This window comes from Moschus berezovskii, chromosome 12 (assembly GCF_049115385.1).
Source record: "Moschus berezovskii isolate FMDL1 chromosome 12, NW_MosBer_1.0, whole genome shotgun sequence".
Classification (NCBI taxonomy): domain Eukaryota; kingdom Metazoa; phylum Chordata; class Mammalia; order Artiodactyla; family Moschidae; genus Moschus; species Moschus berezovskii.
The window spans coordinates 84,798,366-84,819,223 of record NC_142471.1 but is presented as its reverse complement, the minus strand read 5'-3'; the positions used below and the strand labels follow the sequence as shown (position 1 = coordinate 84,819,223).

At 44.8% G+C, this 20,858-nt stretch overlaps 1 protein-coding gene across 1 annotated transcript in view; it reads left to right on the top strand.

Annotated features, from left to right (window-relative positions):
- Window positions 1-6,639: 6,639 nt before the first annotated feature.
- Window positions 6,640-20,858, top strand: part of CACUL1 (CDK2 associated cullin domain 1) — a 74,799-nt gene continuing 60,580 nt past the window's right edge. The window contains exon 1 of the mRNA XM_055424557.2: window positions 6,640-7,349. Within this exon, the coding sequence (XP_055280532.1) occupies window positions 6,995-7,349 (355 nt within the window). The 5' untranslated portion in view covers window positions 6,640-6,994. The remainder of the gene's footprint in view (window positions 7,350-20,858) is intronic.

Genomic DNA, 20,858 nt, shown 5'->3' with positions numbered 1-20,858 from the left:
CAGCCACCAGGGAAGTCCCAAGTGTAATAAAATAATGTCTCATGTCCATAAAATCAATCAGTTATCAATATGTTCATTTGTTTCCCTTCAGTAGGTGATGCTTCTTATTTATGGCAAATTGCACCCTGTCAGTAACTGTTTTGGTTCAATCATGGTTAGATTTTCCCCTAATGGTGTGTTTAACCAATTACAGCTAAGATCAATGTCTCATATTGATTATTATGGCAGTATACATGCAAAGGGTTCTATGTTCACAAGTACGCTCAGTAAGCCTCCCTGTAGTAGAGCCTTACTATTAATAGATGAAAGTTATATGCTGTGACAGTTACCGATCCCTTCAGTTCTAAATGTCTTCTTTTCATCGTGATTTTCTGACCCATAAGTTGATTGGAAGACTAGAAATATGGGGGTTTACTAGCTGTCTGTTGGTAATTGATTTCTAACTGAACTATACAGTGGTCAGAGAATGTGGTTGCTATGATACCAATCCTGACACATGTAGAGAGACTTGCTTTATGACCCAGCATGTTCAATATTTGTAAAGTTTCATGTATACTTAAAAGAAGTGTATATTCTGCAGTTGTTGAGTTCTCTGTGTATACATTAAACCAAAACTTAGTAACTGTGTTATTCAAATCCTCTAGTCCCTTAAGGATGTTTCCTTCATTTGATCTATGTGTTAGTTCTTGTGGCTGCTGTAACAAATTAGCAGAAATAGGAGAAGGCAGTGGCACCCCACTCCAGTACTCTTGCATGGGAAATCCCATGGACGGAGGAGCCTGGTAGGCTGTGGTCCATGGGGTCACTAAGAGTCGGACACGACTGAGCATCTTCACTTTCACTTTTCACTTTCATGCATTGGAGAAAGAAATGGCAACCCACTCCAGTGTTCTTGCCTGGAGAATCCCAGGGACGGGGGAGCCTGGTGGGCTGCTGTCTATGGGGTCGCACAGAGTCGGACACGACTAAAGCGACTTAGCAGCAGCAGCAGCAGCAGGGCACTTTAAACAATAGAAAGATATTCTTTCAAGGCGCTGGAAGCTAGAAGTCTGAAATCATGGTTTTGGCAGGGCTGTCTCCTCTCTGGAGACTCTAGGGGAGAATTCATTCTTTGCCTCCTCCGGCTTTGGGTGGCTGTTGGCATTGGTGTGAGTGTGGCTGCATCACTCCGGCCTCTGCCTCTGAGGTCACATTGCCCACTCCTCTTCTGATTCTGTCTCAGATCTCTCTCCTCCTTGCTAACTATGACAACTACGTCCACCTGGATAATCCTAGGGCTTCCGTGGTAGCTCAGACTGTAAAGAATCTGCCTGCAATGCAGGAGATCTGGGTTCAATCCCTCGGTTGGGAAGATCCCCTGGAGAAAGTGGGATTATCCCTACTTCCTGGATAATCCAGGAAGCTCTCCTCATCTCAAGATCTTTAATTACTGATGCAAAGACCATGTTTCCAAATAAAGTAACGTTTACAGGTTCCAGGAATTAAGACACAGAGATATCTTTTGGGGGAGCTACTATTCAACCCATTGCAAACTATTAAATCACCTATTCCATGGTAGATTTCTTTCTTCTTGTACTTCTGTCAACTTTTGCTTTACATATTTTGTGACCACATTATTACACACATATTTATGATTCTCTCGTGTACTGAGCGTTTTTTTATCTAGCCACACCCACCACCTCAAAAGGTTAGTAATGACAAACTATCCTTTGCTGCCTGAAAAAACTGTAATTTCTCTTTCTCTTACATTCTTTTCTTGCCAGGCTTATAATTCCAAGGTTACAATTTTTTTCTCATCTTAGCATTTCACTCTGAAAATTGTCTTTTCTTCTTTTTCATATTCCCCATATTCCCCAAATGGGTCAGAGAATAAAAACCCTGTGCTGATTCAAAAAATATATGCCCTTAATGAATATGAGAGAGCATTTTCTGAAATTAAACCATTCTAAGCGCAGACGTGGGAGATGCTGGCTCCGGGCGCAACCGACCTCGTGCAAAAGTGTGGCCGAGAGGAGCTACCCCATGTCCAAGGTAAGGTACAGAGGCTGCACTTTGCTGGAGCAGCTGAGAAGAGATAATCCACGACCAAGGTAAGAGAAACCCAAATAAGACGGTAGGTATTGCGAGGGGGCATCAGAGGGCAGACACACTGAAATCATAATCACAGAAAACTAGTTGATCTGATCACATGGACCACAGCCCTGTCTAACTCAATGAAACTAACCCATGCCATGTGGGGCCACCCAAGACGGATGGGTCATGGTGGAGCGGTCTGACAGATTGTGGTCCACTGGAGAAGGGAATGGCAAACCACTTCAGTATACTTGCCTTGAGAACCCCATGAACAGTATCAAAAGGCAAAATGATAGGATACTGAATGAGGAATTCCCCAGGTCGGTAGGTGCCCAGTATGCTATGGGAGATCAGTGGAGAAATAACTCCAGAGAGAATGAAGGGATGGAGCCAAAGCAAAACAAAAACCCAGTTGTGGATGTGACTGGTGATAGAAGCAAGGTCTGATGCTGCAAAGAGCAATATTGCATAGGAACCTGGAATGTTAGGTCCATGAATCAAGGCAAATTGGAAGTGGTCAAACAGGAGATGACAAGAGTGAACGTAGGCATTCTAGGAATCAGTGAACTAAAATGGACTGGAATGGGTGAATTTAACTCAGATGACTATTGTATCTACTACTGTGGGCAGGAATCCCTTAGAAGAAATGGAGTAGCCATCATGGTCAACAAAAGAGTCCGAAATGCAGTACTTGGATGCAATTTTAAAAACAACAGAATGATTTCTGTTCGTTTCCAAGGCAAACCATTCAATATTACAGTAATCCAAGCCTATGCCCCAACCAGTAATGCTGAAGAAGCCGAAGTTGAATGGTTCTATGAAGACCTACAAGATCTTTTAGAACTAACACCCAAAAAAGATGTCCTTTTCATTACAGTGGACTGGAATGCAAAAGTAGGAAGTCAAGAAACACCTGGAGTAACAGGCAAATTTGGCCTTGGAGCACGGAATGAAGCAGGGCAAAGGCTAATAGAGTTTTGCCAAGAGAACGCACTGATCATAGAAAACACCCTCTTCCAACAACACAAGAGAAGACTCTACACATGGACATCACCAGATAGTCAACACCAAAATCAGATTGATTATATTCTTTGCAGCCAAAGATGGAGAAGCTGTATACAGTTAGCAAAAACAAGACCAGGAGCTGACTGTGGCTCAGATCATGAACTCCTTATTGCCAAATTCAGACTTAAATTGAAGAAAGTAGAGAAAACCACTAGACCATTCAGATATGACCTCAATCAAATCCCTTATGATTATACAGTGGAAGTGAGAAATAGATTTAAGGGACTAGATCTGATAGAGTGCCTGATGAACTCTGGATGGAGGTTCGTGACATTGTACAGGAGACAGGGACCAAGACCATCCCCATGGAAAAGAAATGCAAAAAAGCAAAATGGCTGTCTGAGGAGGCCTTACAAATAGCTGTGAAAAGAAGAGAAGGGAAAAGCAAAGGAGAAAAGGAAAGATATAAGCATCTGAATGCAGAGTTCTAAAGAATAGCAAGGAGAGATAAAGCCTTCCTCAGCAATCAATGCAAAGAAATAGAGGAAAATAACAGAATAGGAAAGACAAGAGATCTCTTCAAGACAATTAGAGATATCAAGGGAACATTTCATGCAAAGACGGGCTCAATAAAGGATAGAAATGGTATGGACCTAACAGAAGCAGAAGATATTAAGAAGAGGTGGCAAGAATACACAGAAGAGCTGTACAAAAAAGATCTTCACGACCAAGATAATCACGACGGTGTGATCACTCACCTGGAGCCAGACATCTTGGAATGTGAAGTCAAGTGGGCCTTAGAAAGCATTACTATGAACAAAGCTAGTGGAGGTGATGGAATTCCAGTTGAGCTATTTCAAATCCTGAATGATGATGCTGTGAAAGTGCTGCACTCAATATGCCAGCAAATTTGGAAAACTCAGCAGTGGCCACATGACTGGAAAAGGTCAGTTTTCATTCCAATCCCAAAGAAAGGCAATGCCAAAGAATGCACAAACTACCACACAATTGCACTCATCTCACACGCTAGTAAAGTCATGCTCAAAATTCTCCAAGCCAGGCTTCAGCAATATGTGAACCATGAACTTCCAGATGTTCAAGCAGGTTTTAGAAAAGGCAGAGGCACCAGAGATCAAATTGCCAACATCCGCTGGATCATGGAGAAAGCAAGAGAGTTCCAGAAAAACATCTATTTCTGCTTTATTGACTATGCCAAAGCCTTTGACTGTGTGGATCACAATAAACTGTGGAACATTTTGAAAGAGATGGGAATCCCAGACCACCTGACCTGCCTCTTGAGAAACCTGTATGCAGGTCAGGAAGCAACAGTTAGAACTGGACATGGAACAACAGACTGGTTCCAAATAGGAAAAGGAGTACGTCAAGGCTGTAAATTGTCACCCTGCTTATTTAACTTCTATGCAGAGTACATCATGAGGAATGCTGGGCTGGAAGAAGCACAAGCTGGAATCAAGATTGCCGGGAGAAATATCAATAACCTCAGATACGCAGATGACATCACCCTTATGGCAGAAAGTGAAGAGGAACTCAAAAGCCTCTTGATGAAAGTGAAAGAGGAGAGTGAAAAGGTTGGCTTGAAGCTCAACATTCAGAAAACAAAGATCATGGCATCTGGTCCCATCACTTCATGGGAAATAGATGGGGAAAGAGTGGAAACAGTGTCAGACTTTATTTTTTGGGGCTCCAAAATCACTGCAGTTGCTGATTGCAGCCATGAAATTAAAAGACGTTTACTCCTTGGAAGGAAAGCTATGACCAACCTAGATAGCATATTAAAAAGCAGAGACATTACTCTGCCAACCAAGGTCCATCTAGTCAAGGCTATGGTTTTTCCAGTGGTCATGTATGGATGTGAGAGTTGGACTGTGAAGAAGGCTGATCGCCGAAGAATTGATGATTTTGAACTGTGGTGCTGGAGAAGACTCTTGAGAATCCCTTGGACTGCAAGGAGATCCAACCAGTCCATTCTAAAGGAGATCAATCCTGGGTGTTCATTGGAAGGACTGATGCTAAAGCTGAAACTCCAATACTTTGGCCACCTCATGTGACGAGTTGACTCACTGGAAAAGACTCTGATGCTGGGAGGGATTGGGGACGGGAGAAGACGGGGACGACAGAGAATGAGATGGCTGGATGGCATCACCGACTCGATGGACATGAGTTTGAGTGAACTCCAGGAGTTGGTGATGGACAGGGAGGCCTGGCGTGCTGTGATTCATGGGGTCGCGGAGAGTCGGACACGACTGAGCGACTGAACTGAACTGAACTGAAGTGCTCACAGGGCTTCCCTGGTGGTACAGTGGTTAAGAATCTGCTTGCCAATGCAGGAGACATGAGTTCAATCCTTGGGTCAAGAAGATCCCCTGGAGAAGGAAATGGCAACCCACTTCAGTAGTCTCGCCTGGGAATTCCCATGGAGAGATGAACCTGATCGGCTACAGTCCATGGGGTTGCCAAAGGGTCAGACGTGACTTAACGACTCAAAAAACAGTGGTCAAAATGCTTCATTAAGTACAGTGCAGAATACGCTGGGAAAATACGTGTAGAGAAGTTGAAATAAATGTGGACACTTAAGTATATCAGAGACAACTTCTCAGTGGCTGAAGTGATTTACGTAACTTCAAACTAATTACAGATCTGTGGAAATAAAGATTCATTATTTGCTAGCTTAAAGTAATTAAGGGTTTTTCTAGACAACTTTTCACCAGCAGCGAGAATGAGAGCCACAATAAACAACTGAAACCACATTGTCACACAATATACTGCTATTGCTATAATCTGAGAATGCAGAGGAACCGAAGAAATTATAATAGAAACAAGATGTTTCTTCTTTGTCCCTCAAACCTCTCATAATCTCAAATTTGTAGTTAAGATTTGGATTAAACAGCATACGGAGAGTGGCATTTTCAAGTTTAACGTTTCTGGCCTCAGTGTATGGAGGAATTAGGAATTTAAATCCTCGATTAGCTCAAACACACTTAGTATTTTTAGTCACTCTGCTGCTTCGTCTGTTATTCACCAGGTTGAGGGTCTGGGACGGGTCTGCTGAGGGCCATGAGCGATTCGGCCAAGGGCCGCCCTGGGTGGTCCCAACCCGTTTATAATGTTCGACCTGAACCCTCTCCTGGCCAACAAGGTTACGTGATCAAGCAAAAGCCGGAAATGCAAGACAAAGCCGGATTTGCAAGGCCCTCTGTGGTCCGAAGCCCCGGTAATCGGGCGAGCGGAAGAAAAACACGGCCGAATGGGGAAGCCTGGGTCGCCTCGACCGCCACGCCAGGCTCTGGACGCATCTTCACTCACAAACTCAGCCACCCGTCGTCCCGGTAACCAACCTCCGAAGGCGCGTGCGCAGCACCACCCCCTTATCACGTGAGGCCGGGCGCGGGGCGGGGCCGGAGCCGGCTGCCCGGGAACTGGGTCGCCCAGCGCCTGCCTCTCTGCGCGCGACCAGTCGAGGCGGGGCGGACCTCCGTTCTCCCGCCTGGTGGTGGCTCACAGCTCCCGCCCCTTTTCGCTCTGCTTTCCGGAGGCTTGTTTCCTCGCACCACGTGCCCTCCTGGCCGCTCCTCCCCCGCTGCCCGCCCTTTCCCCAACTGCCTGTTGGAAGCTGCTGTGAAATGTCGTGAGGGGCGCTCCCGCTTTACGGCTGCCTCTCCCCGGACTGGAACCCGGGAGCGCCCACCGCCGTCAGCCCTGTCTGCAGAGAGGCGTCCCGGCGGACACTGAGACCCGAGGCGCGCCGCTGCCCCTCCCCTCCGCGCCCGCTCCGGCCCTCGGCGATGTGAGCGCCAGGAGGCTGCGGTGCCCGCCCCCCACCCCGGCCCGGCCCGGCCCGGGGTCGAGACGGGCAGCAGGTGCCTGTGAAGGCGGGCGGGTGCTGGGGGCCTGCAGGATGGAGGAAAGCATGGAGGAGGAGGAGGGCGGCAGCTACGAGGCGATGATGGACGACCAGAACCACAACAACTGGGAGGCCGCCGTGGACGGCTTCCGGCAGCCCCCGCCACCCCCGCCTGCGATCCCAGCCCCTGCCCGAGAGACTCCCGGGGGTCAGCTGCTGGCGATGCCCGCCGTCTCCGTGGACAGGAAGGGCCCCAAGGAGGGGCTTCCGATGGGGCCGCCGCCGCCGCCGGAGGCCAATGGGGTGATCATGATGTTGAAGAGCGGCGACGCGGCCTCCGTGGCCAAGGCGGCCCCCGCCCCCACCCCCGGCTCCACCATCAACATCAACACCTCCACCTCCAAGTTCTGTGAGTCCAGCCTTTCGCCAGCAGCCTTGGTTTTTCCTCCTCCCCACGCGGACGCCGAATCCGTCCCTCTCGGCCAGCCCTTCTTCCTTTGTTCCAGGCCCGGGTCTGCTCTCCCCCCACTCCCCGCGTCCCTCTCCCCCTCCCTCCCTCCCCGGTTTGGTGTCGGTGGGCCGGCGCCGGAGCGGCCCTGGCTTCTTGTATTACCTGGCCTATAAAAGAGCAGCCTGGGTTAAACGCACGCAGCCCCGAGTTCTCCTGCAGACGCGATCCATATCACGACTGGCTCGGTCTCAACGTTAGGAAGCCCTTTTCTTCTCCGTTCCCCCTTAAGTTTCACCCTCAGACGTGAAGGGAAAAGTATAAGGCTGCCCGGGTTTCGTTAGGGAGATGCCTTCAGTCTTTTTGCTTTTTTTTGGAGCCATGAAAGAGAAATCTGGCCACTGTGTTTCTGTGCTTTTAGCCAGCCTGCGTTAAGCAAGTCAGGAGTTAGAAAGTTGACCTGTATCTGCGCTTCGTTCTTTCCCGGCTCCAGTGCACGCCTTCTGCATCCTCATAGGGAAAATGTATGAGTTGCTTCTTGACTTAACACCAGTGCAGTGGGAGCTACGACATCCGTTTTGAAGCTAATACTGTATAAAATTATTTTTTCAAAGCCTACACTCATAAGAATGAGCCATTCGGTATGTGTCCAAGTCCAAGGTTGTGTTGAATGTTGAACTTCATGTTAGTGATCCGTCTTAACGCTCAATTGCAGGCAGAAAGATTTAAGATCAAAATCTCTTCTGTAACTGAAACTGTCCCCAGCCAGGGATGTATGCTTCCACAGCTCGAAAAAAAAAAAAAAGTGCTTCTGCTTTAAGCGAGTTTTTTGGTGGGCTGGTGGTGGTGGAAATCGATCGCCACAGCCAGATTTTTTCCCTCCTATTAATAACTACAAGTTTTGAACGGCATCTGGTAAAGCAACTGGAGATTTCATTTCTAGTTGCTAATTTTATCAAGCTGTAACAGTAATTGTCCAAGTAGCTGTGCAGAGAAAGTGCTTTGGTTCAGGTATATAGTGGTAGCCTTACATATTTTGGGGGAACAAGCACATTACTTTATCTGTTTGCCTTCAACATGGAGACATTCATATGTAGTTACGGTTGATAAGATTTGTCTAGTTTTTTTTTGTATTGTGAATACGAGAGAGTAATGTTTGTATTGTATAGTTTCTGTGTTGTAGTCTATGTAGTGAAACCAGGTCTGAGACAGAGTGGCAGGGTGACTTTTCTAAATGTGAAGGAAACGTGCCTTAGTGCTTTACCAAGTTCATTTCAAGAGTTCCAAAATAAAACAGCCTACAGTTAAGAGCAGAAATCAGTGAAATTAGGAACAAAAGAAAGATTGGCCAAACTGAAAGATGTTTTGAAGCTAAACAGAGGTGGCTCAGATGGTAAAGCGTCTTCCTACAATGCAGGAGACTTGGGTTCGATCCCTGGGTCGGGAAGATCCCCTGGAGAAGGAAATGGCAATCCACTCCAGCTTTCTTGCCTCGAAAATCCCGTGGACGGAGGAGCCTAGCAGGCTACAGTCCATGGGGTTGCAAAGAGTCGGACACGACTGAGCGACTTTACTTCACTTCAAGCTAAACAGACCTCTGATTTTAAAAAGATGCAGATAAAATAAGTGATAAATGGGAAACGGCTACAAACGTGAGATGTTTAAAAAATAATTTTATGAATTGCTATCGGTTTAAAAATTTGAAAGCCTGGAGGAAATATATAAATTCTTAGAAAACTATAAGCTTTGAAGGTTGGTATCAGAAGAAATAGATAGCTTGAGCTGACTAATGAATATTTAATAAACAATGGCGACACCTCCCCTTTCAAAAAAACCCTGTATGAAGATAATCTTACAGAGTTGCAATGAATTTTTTAAGTGAAAATTTCTTTTTAAAGGTTTTTCTGGGAATAGGGAGAAAAAAAAAAGATGCCAAGCTCATTTTATAAAGTTAGTAAAGTCTTGATTTCATAACTAGTTGAGGTCATTATGAGAAAGGTATACATCAAGCGTAAAAAGAAAATCCTACATAGAATACTAGCTCATCAAATCCAATAATGTGTTGAAAGAATCTTGATCAGTAGAGTTTTTTAAGAATGTAAATATGGTCCAACATCTGGTTATCTGCTTATGTAATTTGTCTCATAATAGACTGAAAGAGAAAAGTCATCAGTTATTTCTATACCATAAAACCATTTGATAAGATCCAGCATTGATATATGATAAAAAGTCTTAACAAGCTTTGAACACAAGATAACTAGATAATGGTTGTTACCAAAAGCCTACAGCAAATAATAATAAAGAAATTTTAGATACTTTAAGATCAGTAACGAGATAAGGATGCCCTTGTATCACTGTTGGTATTTAACATAAGGAGGTCCTGACTGACACTACAGAGGGAAAAATAAAAAGTATAAGGACAAGAAGGAAAGCAAGAAAACTCATTATTTGCAGATAATATTATTTATCTAGAATAGCCATTAGAATCAAGAGAGGAACTGTTGGAACTAGTAAGAGTTTAGCAGGGTTCAGGTCAGTTCAGTCGCTCAGTCGTGTCCGACTCTTTGCGAACCCATTAGTGCTTTTAAAATCAACCTACAGGAATTAGTAGTATTTAGCACACTAGCTGGAGAAGGCAATGGCAAGCCACTCCAGTACTCTTGCGTAGAAAATCCCATGAATGGAGGAGCCTGGTAGGCTGCAGTCCGTGGGGTCGCTAAGGGTCGGACACGACTGAGCGACTTCACTTTCACACATTGGAGAAGGAAATGGCAACCCACTCCAGTGTTCTTGCCTGGAGAATCCCAGGGAAGGGGGACCCTGGTGGGCTTCTGTCTATGGGGTCACACAGAGTCGGACACGACTGAAGTGACACAGCAGCAGCAGCAGCAGCACACTAGCTGGAGAAGGCAATGGCAAGCCACTCCAGTACTCTTGCCTAGAAAATCGCATGGACAGAGGACCCTGGTGGGCTGCAGTCCATGGGGTCGCTACTAGTCAGACATGACTGAGTGACTTCACTTTCACTTTTCACTTTCACACATTGGAGAAGGAAATGGCAACCCACTCCAGTGTTCTTGCCTGGAGAATCCCAGGGACGGCGGAGCCTGGTAGACTGCCGTCTATGGGGTCGCACAGAGTCGGACAGGACTAAAGTGACACAGCAGCACACTAGCAATAAGCGGTCAGTAAGGTAATCAATGCTAAAGCTGAAACTGCAATACTTTGGCCACCTCATGCAACGAGTTGACTCACTGGAAAAGACTCTGATGCTGGGAAAGGTTGAGGGCGGGAGGAGAAGGGGACGACAGAGAATGAGATGGCTGGATGGCATCACTGACTCTGTGGACATGAGTTTGAGTGAACTCCGGGAGTTGGTGATGGACAGGGAGGCCTGGCATGCTTGATTCATGGGGTCGCGGAGAGTCGAACACGACTGAGCAACTGAACTGAACTGAAGGTAATCAAAGATAAATATTGTATGCAGTAATGGGAACAAACTAGTCTCTAGGAATGAACCTAAGAACACATAAGATCTTTAAGGAGAGAAATTGACTAAGGAGCCAGAAATGTGTTCTCAGTTGTACAGTTGAGTCTGACTATTTGCAACCCCATGGACTGTAATGTAGCCTGCTAGGCTCCTCTGGGGTCACTAGGGGTCGGACACGACTGAGCGACTTCACTTTCACTTTTCAATTTCACACATTGGAGAAGGAAATGGCAACCCACTCCAGTGTTCTTGCCTGGAGAATCCCAGGGATGGGGGAGCCTGGTGGGCTTCCGTCTATGGGGTCGCACAGAGTCGGACACGACTGAAGTGACTTAGCAGCAGCAGGCTCCTCTGTCCATGGAATTTCCCAGGCAAGAATACTGGAGTGGGTTGCTATTTCCTACTCCAGGGGATATTATTCCCCACTCAGGGATCAAATCTACATCTCTTACATCTCCTTCATTGTCAAGCAGATTCTTTACCACTGTGCCACCGGGGATGCCCCCCCAAGGAGCCAGAAAAGGATCTAAACGAGAAAATTTTCCATGCTCTTGGGACTATTTATTGCTGTAAGGATGTCAGTTTTCTCCATTTTAATCTGTAAGTTTGATTAAACTGCTGTCAAAATTCCAGTTGGTTTGTCTGACAAACTCCATAACCTAGATCTAAAATTTATATGACAGGTGGGATAAAGTCTGAACAGCTAAATCAGTCTTCAAGATTTGCTTTGGTGGGGGCTTGCCTTATTAGAAGTCAAGATTCTGTTTCAAAACTATAGTAATAAAAACTAGTAGGAATGTGAGAACATAGAAATAGACTGGGGGGACAAATTAGAGAGCAGAAAGTTACCGATAAATCTTTAGGAACTTAAGGGTGTCATCATAAATCATCAGAGAAAGTCATGTTGCTCAGAAAAGTGACTAAACTGTATGGGAAAAAAAAAACAAAATAACACCACAGATGGGATGAACTATAGATAGAGATTTTAAGTGTGAAAGGAGAAGTTAGAAAATTAATGGAAGACAATGTTGAAGACACTCTCCCTTGGGACAGGGAAGAGCATCTTAAAGCTGGTAAGACTTAAACAGGTGGAAAAATGATAACTTGGTAGAAAAAAATGAAAGATTGTTCTTTCAGTGACAGAGATGAAAGAATTAGAGAAGATATTTGCAGTGCCTGATATTGCCAAGGGATCTAGCTTGGAATTTATCCAACTTTTGCTTGTTCACTAGTATTTTTTTACCTTCATTTTCTAAGGATATTTTTGCTGGAGATACAATTCTAGATTGACAGTCTTGTATTGTCTTTGTTTTTCCTTTCAGTACTTTAAATATGTTTTTCCTTTGTTTCTCAACCTCCGTTATTTCTCATAATAAATCTGTGAATATTCTACTTTCCTCTCTATCTAATGTGTCCTTTTTTTTTTTTTTCTGGCTCCTTTTAAGATTTTCATTTTATCTTTCGCTATGTCAAATTTAGTTTGATTATGTTGTTCCTTGGGGGTAGAGTTTTCTTTAGGTGTATTCTTTTTAGTGTTCTTTGAGCTTAAGGTTGTGGAGTTTGTCCAGTTTGGAACATTGTCATCCGGAATGACTACGCAGCGCCCCTCCGTCGCACGTGTTAGGTTCACTCAATCACTGAGGCTCTGTTCCTGATCCGCTTCAGCTTTTTCTCCCCTCTTTGTGCTTCACTTCAGATAGTTTCTGTTGCTGTGTTGTCTTTGGTGTTTAATTTGTTGTTAGTTCGAGTCTGCTCTTGATCAGCTGGAGTTCCAACTGTTTTTAACATAGGCTGTCATTGGGTCCAGGTTTCAGTCAGTTAACTGAACAAATCGTTATAATCATGTCTGGTTTCTTGGGATAGTACAATGAATCTTCAGTTAGTGTATTCCTTTTGATAACTTCAGTCTCGTTTAAAGTTATATTTCAGTCTTTAGAATTCTTAAAAGGTCTTCCGAAAGTCTACGTAGGCATATGTAGAGGTATTATGGGTTATGAATCAAACCATTGGAATAAAGTGAACCACGTGAATTTTTTGGTTTTCCCAGTCCCTATAAAAGTGATATTTACAGTATAGTATAGTCTGTTAAGTGTGCAATAGCATTGTGTCTAAGAACAAACATAACGATTAAAAATATTTTATTGCTAAAAAAATGTTAAATATCATCTGAGCCTTTAGCAAGTCATAATCTTTTTGCTGGTAGAGAGTTTGCAGTATTTTGAGAATTACCACAACGCGACAGAGACGCAAAGTGAGCAAATGCTGTTGGAAAAATGGCACCAATAGACTTGGCTGACTTAGAGTTGCCACAGAACTTCAGCTTGTAAGAAGCCCAGTATCTGCAAAGTGCAATAAAACAAAGCTCAATAAGATGAGTTATTTTTTAACTACAGTGCATCTATTTTTTTTGGAATGAAGACTGGCTCCTGTTTGTTTAGATTTGGTGCTTGTTCCCTTGGGGAAATTTAATTTAGTTGGAGGTTTATTTCCAGGTAGTATTGTGGAAGGGGCTTCTGTCAAGTAAAGATCAGCCTCATATTGGGGAGAAGGGGTCTTCCTCTCTGTGAGTGCTTTGAAGTCAGGATTCTCAGGTTGATAAAACACCAAACTGACCCCATTTCAGGTCTCAGGGTCTTACCATTTCACAATCAGTGCCCTAACTTTTACTTATGATATCCGTCTAGAATTTGAATTATTTTTATTTGGTAATTCTGTAACTTGCAGAATCATTCTGTTTCTGACTTTTAGCTCTATCAGTCCTGTGCCTTTAAGCATTAAAGGGCATTTTTTTTGGTAATCATAGATGTTCTTTGGTACTCGGTTTACTAAGCTAAATATTTTTTTAAAACCTTCACCTGTCATCAGAATCAGCCCGCTCCACAGTTCTTGTCTTTCTTATTTCCATCATAACAGCCGTAGCGGTCTGCCATGTTGTTTTCTTCAAGAAGACCTTTATTCCAGGTCGCTACAGGTGATAGGTTTTCCTTTGCCGCTCCATGTCATAGAGTGTTAGCATTATGTTATCTAATGGTGGCAATGCCCATCATTCCCTTTAAATCCAATTAGGTTGGCAAACCAAAGCTAGCTTCCTAACTTCAGAGTCTGTGTCTTGTAACTCCTCTGGTACCAAATACTTCATCAATCACAGTTCAGTCCAAGAAAACACTAGGTATCTAAAGCAACAGGAGATTTAATAGCAAAAGCCAGGTCCTTTGCAAATTGTCGGAGTGGTTGGAGGCATGAAGTCAGTGAGGCTGCTCCACTAGCCGCAGTCCCCAGGGCAGGCTGCTGTTGTTACTCACCGCCACCATTCTTGAATCATCACAGTTGCCTCCCTCATTCTTGAAGTTGGTGACCAGACGCTGGAACTCAGAGTTTGGCTGCCATACACTCTGACGTCTCTAACCTTGCTTGCCAGAACCACCAGCCACAATAATCTCTCCTTTGCCTCACTTTCCCCTTCCAAATCTCATTCAGATGTGTCTGACTGATGGAATGTAATTTGGGAAGTGAAATTATTTACTTCAGTTTTTCATTGCATATTAGTCAGCTTTCTACAACACTAACCCCCGAATTTCAGAAGCTTATGGAACAGTAAAGGTTTATTTCTTATTTGTGTTATATTGCTGGCTGATGGTTGGCTGTCACTATTCACAGGTCATCTCATTCTGAGGCACACCTCTCTTCTGGGTCTTGTCACTCTTGGCCGAGGCAAAGGGAAGAGAGGGGATGGCAGTACCCCATGGCTTTGAAAGCCTCTGCTCAGATGTAGCATATGTCACATCTGTTTATATTCCAAATGTGTGAAATAGGCTAGAATGGTTCCCTGTCTGAATGGGTTGGGGCTGCGGGCAGGGGGAACTGAGTGTGAGGATAAAAGGCAGTGAGAGGGTAGATGGAAGGAGGTGGGTGGGAGGGATTTTGCATTGACTTATGATCTTGTGTCATGATCACAGGAGAACTATGAGCACAGTGCACCAGAAGCTTCTCCAGACAGATGAAATCTTCACAGTATTTTTAATCGAACTTAAACCACTTTTTTAAATTAGTGATTCAGAAGTCTGTTAAAATTGACTTCTGAATTTAGTGAAAGTTTTAACCGATTTTAGTAAATCCTGAATAAAGTTGCTCTTTATCTGATCAGGTCCTGTCTGCCAGTTTCCAGGTTGATTGATTCTTTTCCAAGTGGATCAGCTGATGTATTCAGGCCCTAAAATATGCACTGTTCGTAGCATCGGTGGTGGTGGTTTGGTGTCTTCTCGAACCTTCTATCTTAGTGGAGTTGGTGGTGGTTTAGTCGTTAAGTCGTGTCTGATTCTTGCAGCCCTATGGACTACAGCCCGCCAGGCTCCTCTGTCCATGGGATGCTGCAGGCAAGAATACTGGAGTGGGTTGCCATTTCCTTCTCCAAAGCAGCAAACGTCGCTGTGATATCAATCGATTGTCCGAATTTCAGGATCTCATTGGGGATCTTTTCTCGCCTTTATTTATTTATTTATAGACGCGCAGGGTTCTTATTGCTGGGTGTGGGCTTTCTCTAGTTGCCGTGACCCGCGGCTACTCTTCATTGCGGGTGTGTGGGTTTATCACGGTGGTGACTTCTCTTGCTGTGGAGCACAGGCTCTAGGCATGAGAGTTTCAATAGATGCGGCCCGGGGGCTCAGTAGGTATGGCTTGCGAATTCGCGAGCACAGGCTCTAGTTGTGGCCTATGGGCTTAGTTTCTCCCAGGCATGTGGGATCCTCCCGTACCAGGGGTTGAACCCATGTCTCCTGCATTGGCAGATGGATTCTTAACTACTGGGCCACCAGGGAAGTCCCTTGTCTTGCTATTTTTTGATATAAATTGTACAAGTGACATTGATGAAACTGTAAGAGAAATCCATTGTAATGTTTATGTAAGGCCCAGTCCCAAATCCTTCAAGAAAATGAGTACTGTTTCCTTCCTCTTTAGAAACTGTAACTCTGTAAGCTGCAGACCATACATTGATATAATCACATTGTAAATTGTTAAAAGCTATATAAAAAGTTGTTTTGGGTATTCTTTGGTAATATGTCTTGGCAGAGCAAACTGGCCTTTCATATTTCTTTCATCGTTTGTGGTTATTTGGCTGTTAACCTCTACAGATAGAGGAGTAGTAATTTGTAGTTGCAGGTGTGCTGACTAGGATGGCATTTTATCTAACAGATATTTATTGTCTTCTGTATGCCAAGGTAATATTTTAGCTTCTCGTGATGAATGAGACAGAATTTAGCATGGCAGTTGATGGACAGATGATTGTGATACGTTATAATTAAATGCTGTAGTAAAGTTGTGTATGTCCATGGTAGCACAGAGGGAAAAAGAATCTTTGAAAATGAACAAGTTTATTGGGAGGAGTGAGGTGGCAGAGTTGGGCTTGAAGAGACTTCCTTTGCAGAGAGAGAAGCCTGTGTGGAAAACTCAGAGTTGCAATTACTGTAGGAACATAGAGTGTGAGAAGGGAGTGGCACAGATTAAACCTGGATGAATAGAAAGGTCTAGATGCAAAGGGCATGCCAGGTTAGAGGTGGGATTCTCTTCTGTGGGAACAGGAGCCACAGGGAGTCACCTTGGTAAAATTTGTCTTAGTGTGTTCTATTAGAAAGGAGAGTAAATGGAAACATAGAGATTGGTTAGGGGCTTGCAGTGACAAGAGATGTGACAGCCTGAGCAAATTAAGGATTGGAACAGAGGCGGTTTCAGATTTTGGAAATATCTAGGGACTTGTTCCGGAGAAGGCAATGGCAAGCCACTCCAGTACTCTTGCCTAGAAAATCCCATGGATGGAGGAGCCTGGTAGGCTGCAGTCTGTGGGGTCGCTAAGGGTCGGACATGACTGAGCGACTTCACTTTCACTTTCACACATTGGAGAAGGAAATGGCAACCCACTCCAGTGTTCTTGCCTGGAGAATCCCAGGGACGGGGGAGCCTGGTGGGCTTCCGTCTATGGGGTCACACAGAGTCGGACACGACTGAAGCGACTTAGCAGCAGGGACTTGTTCGGTCTCAAAAGTTGTGTCCAACTCTTTGCGACTCTATGAACTGCAGCATGCCAGGCTTCCCTGTCCTTCACCATCTTCCTGAGTTTGCTCAAATTCATGTCCATTGAGTCAGTGATGCAATTTAACCACCTCATCCTCTGTCATCCCCTTCTCCTTTTGCCTTCAGTCTTCCCCATCATCAGGGTCTTTTTTTTTCTTTTTTGGCAGTACTGAAACAGAAGTTTCATTTCTGCTCAGCTTGGGTGATTTCTACTGTTATCTTCCCAGATCACCAGTTGGTTACTCTCTTTTACCTCATCTACTGTTGATTGCCTCTAGTGCATTTTTAATTTAAGTTACTGTATTCTTAGGGTCTGCTTGATTCTCAGTATTCTCTAACTTTTAAAACCTTCAGATCAGTTGTGTCTGACTCCTTGCGACCCCATGGACTGCAGCACGCCAGGCCTCCCTGTCCATCACTAACTCCCGGAGCTTGCTCAAACTCATGTCCATGAGTCAGTGATGCCATCCAACCACCTCATCCTCTGTCATCCCCTCCTCCTCCTGCCTTCAGTCTTTCCCAGCATCAGGGTCTTTTCAAATGAGGCAGTTCTTTGCATCCGATGGCCCAAGTATTGGAGCTTCAGCTTCAACATCAGTCCTTCCAATGAATATTCAGAATTGATCTTCTTTAGGATTGACTGGTTGGATCTCCTTGCAGTCCAAGGGATTGTCAAGAGTCTTCTCCAACACCACAGTTCAAAAGCATCAATTCTTTGGCTTTCAGCTTTCTTTATGGTCCACTTCTCACATCTATACATGACCACTGGGACAACCATAGCTTTGACTAGATGGACCTTTGTTGGCAAAGTAATGTTTATGCTTTTTAATATGCTGTCTAGGTGGTCATAGCTTTTCTTCCAAGGAGCAAGCGTCTTTTAAATTCTTGGCACAGTCACCCACCGTCTGCAGTGATTTTGGAGCCTGAGAAAATAAAGTCTCTCACTGTTTCCATTGTTTCCCCATCTATTTGCCATGAAGTGATGGGATCAGATACCATGATTTTCGTTTTTTGAATGTTGAGTTTTATTTAAGCCAGCTATTTCACTCTCCTCTTTCACTTTCATCAAGAGGCTCTTTAGTTCCTCTTCGCTTTCTGCCATAAGGGTGGTGTCATCTGCATATCAGAGGTTATTGATATTTCTCCCAGCAGTCTGGTGGCCCAGATGGGAAAGCATCTGCCTACAATGCGGGAGACCCAGGTTGGATCCCTGGGTTGGGAAGATCCTCTGGAGAAGGAAACGGCAACCCATCCCAGTACTCTTGCATGGAAAATCCCATGGACGGAGGAGCATGGTAGGCTACAGTCCATGGGGTCGCAAAGAGTCAGGCACGACTGAGCGACTTCACTTTCACTTTCTTTCCTGGCAGTCTTGATTCCAGCTTGTGCTTCATCCAGACCAGCATTTCTCATGATGTACTCTGCCTGCATAGAAGTTAAAATAAGCAGGGTGATAATATACAGCCTTGAAATACTCCTTTCCCATTTTGGAATTTAAAATCTTACCATGTTTATCTATTCTTCTGAGTTGCTGCTGCTAAGTCACTTCAGTCGTGTCCGACTCTGTGTGACCCCATAGACGGAAGCCCACCAGGCTCCCCCATCCATGGGATTTTCTACGCAAGAACACTGGAGTGGGTTGCCATTTCCTTCTCCAATGTGTGAAAGTGAAAAGTGAAAGTGAAGTCGCTCAGTCGTGTCCAACCCTTAGCGACCCCACGGACTGCCGCCTACCAGGCTCCTTTATCCATGGGATTTTCTAGGCAATAGTACTGGAGTTCACAGTTTACATATTGCTGAAGCCTGGCTTGGAGAATTTTGAGCATGACTTTACTAGCGTGTGAGATGAGTGCAATTGTCCGGTAGTTTGAGCATTCTTTGGCATTGCCTTTCTTTGGGATTGGAATGAAGACTGACCTCTTCCAGTCCTGTGGCCACTGCTGAGTTTTCCAAATCTGCTGGCATATTGAGTGCAGCACTTTCACAGCATCATCTTTCAAGACTTGAAATAGCTCAACTGGAATTCCATCACCTCCACTAGCTTTGTTAGTAGTGATGCTTTCTAAGGCCCACTTGACTTCACATTCCAAGATGTCTGGCTCTAGGTCAGTGATCACATTATCGTGACTATCTTGGTCGTGAAGATCTTTTTTGTACAGTTCTTCTGTGTATTCCTGCCATCTCTTCTTAATATCTTCTGCTTCAGGTTTTAGAAAAGGCAGAGGCACCAGAGATCAAATTGCCAACATCCGCTGGATCATGGAGAAAGCAAGAGAGTTTCAGGAAAACATCTATTTCTGCTTCATTGACTATGCCAAAGCCTTTGACTGTGTGGATCACAATAAACTGTGGAACATTCTGAAAGAGATGGGAATCCCGGACCACCTGACCTGCCTCTTGAGAAACCTGTATGCAGGTCAGGAAGCAACAGTTAGAACTGGACATGGAACAACAGACTGGTTCCAAATAGGAAAAGGTGTACGTCAAGGTTGTATATTGTCACCTTGCTTATTTAACTTATATACAGAGTACATCATGAGGAACGCTGGGCTGGAAGAAGCACAAGCTGGAATCAAGATTGCTGGGAGAAATATCAATAACCTCAGATATGCAGATGACACTACCCTTATGGCAGAAAGTGAAGAGGAACTCAAAAGCCTCTTGATGAAAGTGAAAGAGGAGAGTGAAAAGGTTGGCTTGAAGCTCAACATTCAGAAAACAAAGATCATGGCATCTGGTCCCATCACTTCATGGGAAATAGATGGAAAAACAGTGGAAACAGTGTCAGACTTTGTTTTTTTGGGCTCCAAAATCACTGCAGATGCTGATTGCAGCCATGAAATTAAAAGACGCTTACTCCTTGGAAGGAAAGTTATGACCAACCTTGATAGTATATTAAAAAGCAGAGACATTACTTTGCCAACCAAGGTCCGTCTAGTCAAGGCAATGGTTTTTCCCGTGGTCATGTATGGATGTGAGAGCTGGACTGTGAAGAAAGCTGATCGCCGAAGAATCGATGCTTTTGAACTGTGGAGAAGACTCTTGAGAGTCCCTTATACTGCAAGGAGATCCAACCAGTCCATTCTAAAGGAGATCAATCCTGGATGTTCATTGGAAGGACTGATGCTAAAGCTGAAACTGCAATACTTTGGCCACCTCATGCGACGAGCTGACTCACTGGAAAAGACTCTGATGCTGGGAAAGGTTGGGGGCGGGAGGAGAAGGGGACGACGGAGAATGAGATGGCTGGATGGCATCACCGACTCTGTGGACATGAGTTTGAGTGTACTCCGGGAGTTGGTGATGGACAGGGAGGCCTGGCGTGCTGTGATTCATGGGGTCGCGGAGAGTCGGACACGACTGAGCGACTGAACTGAACTGAACTGAGTACTGGAGTGGCTTGCCATTGCGTCTTTATGATCATTACCTTGAACTCTATTGAGTAGATTGTGTATCTCCACTTCATCTAGTTCTTTTTCTGAGGTTTTTCTTGTTTCTTTGGAGCATGTTCCTCTGCTCATTTTGCCCAGTTCACTGTGTTAGGTAGGTTGGTTACATTTCCCTGTCTTGGAGCGATGGCCTCATGTAGGAGACATCCTGTGGGTCTGAGCAGCACACTTTGCGATCACCAGAGTCAGATATTCTAGGGGTGCCCCCATAGGGTTGCCTGCACCCTTCTCTTATGGTGGGGCTTCTGTGGTTGGTGCACTGGTGGGTGGCACTGGCCCCCAGCCTGGCTGTGAAGCCTGCCTCATGTGGTGGGTGCAAGCCTGCTGGAGGGTGAGGTAGGCCTGCTGTCTGCCTGGCCTTGGGCCTGGGGCTCGCCTGCTGGTGGGCAGGTAAGCCCCTAGCACTAATAAGCTAAGGGAGGATTCCAAAGTGTCACTTGCCAGGGCTGTGTTACTTTGGTAGAAGGA